The 8,037-nt window shown below is 38.5% G+C and overlaps 1 protein-coding gene across 1 annotated transcript in view; it reads left to right on the top strand.

The window, feature by feature from the left end:
• Positions 1-3,293: 3,293 nt before the first annotated feature.
• LOC104628547 (G-protein coupled receptor 98-like) overlaps positions 3,294-8,037 on the top strand; it is a 40,709-nt gene continuing 35,965 nt past the window's right edge. Inside the window, exons 1-3 of the mRNA XM_010297173.1 lie at positions 3,294-3,335; positions 3,979-4,039; positions 7,726-7,910. Of these exons, the coding sequence (XP_010295475.1) occupies positions 3,294-3,335; positions 3,979-4,039; positions 7,726-7,910 (288 nt within the window). The remainder of the gene's footprint in view (positions 3,336-3,978; positions 4,040-7,725; positions 7,911-8,037) is intronic.

Raw genomic sequence — 8,037 nt, 5'->3', positions numbered from 1 at the left:
TTTTCTTGCAAGATTACTATCTGTGAAGCACTATTGCAAAACAGGTTGTTATGTTTTTAGTCTTAAGTATGAGAAAAATAAGCACTATCATGCAGAAGCCCATAATTACTTTTTCCTGATATATGCTATTGATTCAGGCCATAGTACTTCATTCAGGACAAGTACTAAGTATTTGAAGCTGTGGTAATTTTGTCCCCAGCTCACATGTTCTAAAAATACATGAAGTAAAGAAGTTGAGAAACCTCCAAAGGAAGTAAGAAACCTCCAAAGTAGAGATACAAACGGAAATAATTGTGAGACTTCAGATCTTTACTGAAGTAGAATAAATGGGTGTTCCTCACTGAAGCCCGCAGACCTTCCTCAGCTGGATTTCTGGTTCTGTGTGGGTAAGAGACTGATCCTATGGCAGGCTCAGTCGTGTAATTACTTCTACAATAACCATGAGCTGGGAGTGCCAAGCATCTTCATGGCTGGGTTGTTTGGTTTGGGTTTGGTTTTTTGTTTTTTGTTTTTTTAATCTACTTGCTTTTTGTGCAAGAAACCTTTTGAAAGAGAGTATGAGTGCTTATAGTGTCTCAAGCCCTACTTGGAGCAAAATGTCTAGGTAAAAAGCTAGACCTTGGTTCTGGAAAACACAGTAAAATAATTTCTATTAGTGAAAGCTGTCTGCTGTTTTCATTAGAACCATATAGATGGAAAAGGATTTTCAGTGTGGAGCTGAAACTTGATTTACCTTTTGCTTAAACCTATACTACATGCTAAGTGGAACTATTGCAAAATAATATCTTGAGTTTTTTACAGAATATAATTAGAGCTATGAGTAGATTCTCATCAATTGCATGAGATAAATTAGAACTTCTGCAGCTGAAATGTTGTCTTGTTGGTACAAATTAGGGCAAGTTCAGATTCCAACTGGTGTATTTCTTAACATTGTTAATTAGGAGATTTCAGCCAAAGTTTGTTTACATTAGACTCTGATCTCTGTTCTAAATATAAAGTAACCTTAATAGCTCCAAGTCGTTTCACTGGAGGTACGCTGGGTAAAAATAATCTGGATTTTACAGCTAGGCAAAATTATTGTCTGGCTCCCTATTTGGCCAGCAAATTATAAGGCAACTGCAGATGTTTGTAGAAGAGGCTCATGTCCCCTCTGCTTGCTGCTGGCAAACAGAAATAGTGGGTTTAGCACTGCTTGAGAGTTTTGCCCTTTATTCCCTGCTGAGAATGAGAACAGGCAGAGCAGGCGGTTACCTCAGAAAGCCTTTAGCATTACCTGGCTTAAGGGATAAAACCTGGTCCTCCAGTGATGATTACATGCTTTAGAACTTACAATTTAAGGATATAGTTTAGATCCAGTCAAATGCTGGGGAAGTGAAAAGAAGCTGCCAGAGAACTTGCAAAGGGGTACTCTGGGCTTATTACACTTTTCACGTCTCGGTGGCCTCTAATAACAGGGTGAGATGATCTGGATTTCTCGTCAGGCCTCTGTCTTGGCCTCGGCTTGCAGAATTAACACTTTCTGTATTGGTTCCTGGCTGTGATCAGTGATTAACCTTTCCGACTAGTAAATATAAATACAATGACAGGCATTTCTTCTTTAGGATAAGATGTCTGTGTTGAAGGGTGCGTGCCTTTTTCAAGGGAACATGATTGAATGAGCAAGAATTTTCCTATGGAGATGTAGTTCAGGTTACATTAAATTGGTCATTCCCAGTGATACGTACAGTCATAGCTAGTAAGATTTCTTAAAATATTACAACTGTTAGAAGGCATATGGCCAGGAGAATGGTTGACTGATGTCAGTGTCATTAATCTCCAATGCAGATACACCTTCTTGGCACCTGAGTTGTGCTGTTCTGTCGGAGCAGCAGTGGTGAGTAGGTAAGCAAACAGCGGAGCCCCAAAACTTCAGGACAATGAAAGCTGATCGAAGGATTTTCAGCAGCTAGTAGTCCCACTTATGCTTTGGCTAGCACATTCCAATGTTAGTAGTAAGAGGGGGGATGGTGGGCAGATACTTGGGATGTCTGTATGGTAAAGAGGAAGACAGGAAACCCTAGAGCAGAACTGGAAGCAAAGGCATCCAGTGACAGTGAATAACGTGCATGGAAATTGGTGAGACGGGCTCTTGCCCCAAATGCTGCAACTGGTAATGCAGTCTGGGGGTGCAGACAAAGCAGTACCTGTTGTGACTTCTTGTAATTCTTATGCTTTACCTACCTTGAAGCAGGTTGAAGGCAAAAAAGGGATATAGGAAGATAGTATTTTGAAATAGTACCTGTGGAACACTCTCTTTTGCAGTCTCTATTAGAGTGAGAGACTGACTTATCCCACATCTACACAAAAAAGCCCGAACCAAAAAAGAAACAACAGCGATCAGCGCAGGCTTGGGTAATACCCACTATCCAAAGGCGAGGCTTTGCAGCCACAGCTGTTGTTCCCCCCTTTGTATATTGGGAACTTTGAGGCAAAGAGAACCCCAGCCTGAAATGAAATGTTTCTCTCTTAATTTGGGACCATGACAACATAAAAAGAAGCAATTTAGTAAATTAACGTTTTTTTATAATTCCTGACGCTTTCCTAGGTTGTTCTCCAATACCTGGTGTAAACTTCAGTGGTTCTGAGAATGCCTAAAATAAAAAGGCTGAAAATACACAGGTTTTTAATACGTTTCTACAACAGGTGCAGCAAGGGAAATGACCTTGTGAAACTTCTTGCTCCGTGCTGTTCCTGTATACTACAGAGAATCTCCTCTTTACATATGAAAGAGGACATGGATCTCTCCCCCATTGTATTCAGCCAAAGATGCTGCCGGGTGCTGGCATCTCTGCCGTGAATAGACTTCTCTCCGGCAACCATTGGTAGCTGTAGTGCTGCACTCAGTGCAAAGTACCGGGCGTGCCAGTTCTCCCGGTGTTCTGCCTGGCTGGGTGTGCGTGGTCAGGGGAGCAGACAAGGGCAGGCAGTGAAAAGTGTGCTGGGCCTGGCGCTCGCGCTGCTGCGCCGTGTCCGCGGGCCGTAGAAGCCCGCAGCGAGTCGTGTGAGGATGAGCGGTGCTGGGTGGGAGAGGTGCTGCGTCGCCATACCTGCTTGTGTCTTCTACTGGAGCGGCGGCACGCCTGAGGCAGAGGCTGCTTCATCCCTTGATCCACCTGCTGCTTCTGTAGTGAAATCCCCTTTTCCTTTGCCGTTCTCAATTCCATATCTGCCATTTTACGCTCGTTTCATTTCATATTGATACTGACAACACTAACTAACACTTAGTTTGAAGCTTTAGAAGGTGGGCATTCCTTATGGCAGCGCTGGGGATCGCTCCACCACGAGTGCTCCGGCGGGTTAGTAAAGCACATCATATACAGAAAAATCACACGTATCCATCAGATCCCCTGAGAAGGACAGTCTTACAGTGATGAGTCCCCGGAATTCATTTACATAGTGTGAGCACGCACAGTAAAATTAGGGTTAGGGTCTTTTCACCCTCAGATGGTCGTCCATAGCCTTCCTCACGCAGTCCGCTAGTTGAACTTGGGGCTTCCTTTGTCCATATCTAGTCATCGAATTAGCTCCTCGGTCTTTCGGCCTTAGGATGGTGCAAGGGGGTCAGTTTAAACAAGTTCTTTGGTGCTTATCGTGGCCCAAATGTCCTGAGTTCCTGTTATCAGGAAGCCTAACGAACTTGCTCAAGGTCAGTTTAATCTTGTCAGGCAAGAAGTTACGTGTTTAAGGTCTTAACTAGTGATTGTCAGGTATTTAACCCTTCGAATATTTGGAATCTTTCACAGGCCTTTAATTTCCCTTCTTGATCTCTCCATGTGCCACTGGTCCATGGGTTCCCTCACCCTTCAGTGAAAACAGCCAGGACGCCTTTTCATTCTTAAAGGTTTTGATTCATTAAGCACAGAAACCAGTGTAAAAATCTGCAGAAAAGACCACTCATTGTTTATCAACTTTAAAATCTTTATCTCAAATTTGTTCCAGAAACTGAGCAGAAAAAGTAAGCTAATCCTGGTGATCGTCGGTTATGGGAGATGCCAGTTTCGTAAGTCTACCTCTGCTTGGCTCCAGCTGGGCAATAGGTTGAAACGGTATTCCTCGCGTAATTTCTGACGTTACTGTGGAAAGTACTGCCCGGAATCAGCGTATGCTCTGCTGGGCTCTGCACTAGGATTCTGCATTTTCAGGGAAAACACAAACGGACTTTAGAAAGTGCTATAAAATGCAGAGCAAAAGATAATGTTAATTAGGGATCGTGACTCAGAATTCTGAGTTATAGTTCCCTATTTTTTTTAATTATATGGTTGAAGAATGTGACACTTAGACTTTTAAGATTCTTTAATACCATTAAAATGTCTAGGTAATTTTTTGAGAGGTCCTTTCTTTTGTTTTTAATACCAGAAACTTTTACTATAAACACCTCACAGACATCATCTAGGCCTCAGTATGTAGCATTGCTTTAAACTACCACTGAATCTACAAATCATTATTTGAAATGTCTTTAGTCAGCACATAGTAACAGAATAGTTGGTCCATTGACTTGCACATACTCTGAAGATGTATAATATCCCACTGCTTGTTGTTTCAAAAAATTTTAAATTACTTTGGCTCATAAACCTATTTTAAAGCCTGACTGAATATCCTGGATTAACAGAACTGAACTCAGTAATATTTAGCTGAAGCAGAGAGGAGTACTTGATTCATAATCATTGAATAATAATATAATAATATAATAATTTTGACAAATTCATAATCTGTCAAAAATTAACAGTGAGCAAGGACTGGAGTTTCAGCTTCATTTGGAGGGGAAAAAAACCCCCAAAAAACCCCAGTGATATACTGGGGTGAGGAAGAGTTATGTTTTAATCCCTGATCTTGCAAAGGCTTCTACTGAACTTTATGCAATGTAGTTAATAAGAAACAAATTCCGTTCCCATATAAATTTATGTAGAAATTTAGTGTACAAAGTGAGTTAATATTTAACAAAGTAAAATATTGTGACCTATGATACCTTTTCGGCTATTTAAATAATTTTGTTCTGCATTCTCTAAGTCTTGATTTATATTGGTTTTACTATATTACATCAATTTAAAAAAATAATAATGATTTTCAAAGTTGAATTTATATAAGCAGAGTAAAAACTACTTTTGGCAGGCTATGCAAAGTAAATCTTAGTACAAATAATGTAACAAGGAAGAATACACACCAGCTAAATAATTGATGGTATGATTGTGAAACCTCTCTTGTTCCACAGGAGTAATCCTATAGTTTTAGAATGCTCTCTACTAGAAGTAATAGAATTCAAGTAATTCTAAACTTTGTAATCTTGCCCTCAAGGATCATGTTTTCAGTATTACTTACTAGAAGCATGTACCGTGGGAAGATATTTGTGAAGTCTATGACAAGGTAACAGCTGAAGCTAAAAGGTCAACAAATTCTTCAGTTTAGTATGGGTGATGCCTGCATCTGCAGACAGTGTAATTGTCTCAGAGTTTACAAAGGTTAGACAACTGTTCTCTTTCGAGCTTGAAGGTTTGTATTTTGCAGTGCAGTTCCACATAAAAAACAACAAAAAAAAATCTTGCAAGTGAATACAAGTCAACTTTTGAAATGCTAAGAATTTTAAATCCCAGGGGATTTTTTTATACATATATATATAAAATAACTTTGTTTCCTACTGTAATCTTTTTCTGCACTGGGTTTACTAGATAGATAGAAATGTAGGAATAAAGCATTGTTCCTGAAAGTCCTGAATTCTTCATAAGAGCCATGGATATCTCGAAGGACTGTGTTCATGGTAATAAAAGTTTAGTAGCAGTGTGAAGTTCTGCAGCAAAATTATTTTAGTGTGACATTTTTGCTGGCAATAATGGAACACTGTTCAAATAGGTTGTAAAATGGATAGGTGTTTTCATAGGGATAGTGGTTGGTCCTGATTTTCTGCACTTAACTTTCATTGCTCACCTATTCCCTCTGTAATGTGAGATTTTAGTACAAGTAATTAAAATTGGCTAATTTTGTCATCCCACCAGTCTTTGCTTGTAGGAATTCTGAGACACTGATAGTTTACTTGACTGTTCTTACAACTTATAGTTATTTAGTATGTCATGTCTGTGGACAATTTTTGATCTTTAACTTGCCTCAAAGCAGTCTATTTTAAGTCCTCACAACGTAAAATTAGCCCTTGCCCAAACAGAATTTATTGTAAGATAAATCAAAATGTTGATGTCTTTCTGAAGCTGTGTTAATTTTAGTGTTTGGAAGGCTGTCTTATTCTCTGTTCAGTGCTAGATTAAAGCTACCTGACTGCGTACATAAAACACTCAGAATCTGCGCTGGACCTCAAGTGTATTCTGATTACAAATTTGGCACACACTTTACAAAAATAGGTTTCAATATGCACATGACATTTTATGTTTCAGTGATCATTTATGCCTAAATATTAATTTACTGTCACTCATAAATCATGAAAACAAGTGCTTTGCAAACATGTCTGAGCTTAAATATTATTGATATGCAAATATTAATGTAATATGTTCTGCACAGTTTATCCAACTGTGATTGACTGGATTTGTCTGATAAACATAGAACTTGGAAGTATAATTTTAAACAAGGTGACATTTTATTTAGACATGTAATTACACAATATTGTTTTTATATTTTGTAGAGAAAATTTTAAAAGTAACATCACAAAATAGTGACTACAGATTAAAATAAGCTCGCTGAAAGAACTAACTCCATTGGAGATCCATGCTGTAATACTTTTTTGTGTTTAGAGCACAACTGTGTTCTCTTGATTTGTTCAAAAGTTGCTCAGATCCTTATGACAGAAATCTACTCCATCCAGCATCCAAGTTCTCTGTTCTAGTCAGCACTGTATGGTATAAGACCCTGCATAACATAGCAGCTGTTTCCAGTTTGTTGTGCCAGAGCCTCTTAAAAATGCATCTTCCACAGTACCAACACCTGATAACTTCACTGGAACTTAACCATGTATTTTACATTACATAACTGTGCTCTGCTGTAAAAGAAATAAACCACCTTACTTTTAAGTTGTCTTATCCCAACAGAAAAGAAAACTAGACATTGCCCAGAGACAAATAAAAATAAAGGTCTGGCTGTGTAAAGCTAATAGTGGCATTGAGATGTGCCACAGTGATTCTCCATGACAAGAAAACATGACAGAATCACAGGATAAGAGAAGCACTGAAAAGAGTCTGAAGTAAATATGCAAATGTTTACGAACACTTCATGGTCCATAAGATGGTCTATGAGATGACTGCAAATATCCAACCCTTAACCTTCCCTGCCACTTCAGTTTATTTCTAAAGAGAATCCAGAGAGTAAAAAAAGTGGAAATATAACTCTCAGCCTTTAAGCTATTTTTTTTTGTTGGTTGGAAATGAAAACATTTGTGGCAATGTGCTTGGTTTTTTCTTAAAAGAAGTTCCTTACTCCTCCACTTGAATAAAGTTGGTAAATACTGTCTAGAAAATTACTAGATGAAAATTATGACAGTAGCATTAGATGTAGATGATAATTACATTATCTGACTTGATTATAGCTGGGACCTGTGCATGTTTTCGTCTTCTTTCTGAAGCTTACAAGGTGATCACAGTATTTGAAGGGTTGAGAAAGGGTGGCTGGATTGGTAAGGTCACCCAGGAATGTTTTAGGTATTTTATATCCACAATTTATTTTTAAATATTCTTTTTTTTTTTTTTTCTATAGGGATGCCCTGTGCTTCTTTCCTAGTTCATTTGCTTTTAGCATTGCTCATTCATTTCACATCTGGAGAAACAGAAGTGAAGTTCAGTGGACAAACAGAATTTATAGTTAATGAAACAAGTACAACTGTTATACGTCTTGTAATTGAGAGGACAGGGAAGCCTGCTAACATCACAGCAATTGTGTCGGTAAGAAACTATGCCTATTATAGTCTCAGTAAATAGTAGTATTTTTCTGAAGTTTTGAATGTTGCCTGTTTCTAGCAAAAAGGAGGGTGGTATTTCACTGGGACAACACTTCGCCTTAAAGAAGCAA

The sequence above is a fragment of the Phaethon lepturus genome, unplaced genomic scaffold (assembly GCF_000687285.1).
Source record: "Phaethon lepturus isolate BGI_N335 unplaced genomic scaffold, ASM68728v1 scaffold9971, whole genome shotgun sequence".
NCBI classification, from domain to species: Eukaryota; Metazoa; Chordata; class Aves; order Phaethontiformes; family Phaethontidae; genus Phaethon; species Phaethon lepturus.
Note: the sequence above shows the minus strand (reverse complement) of the source record. Positions and strands in the feature narration are given on the sequence as shown.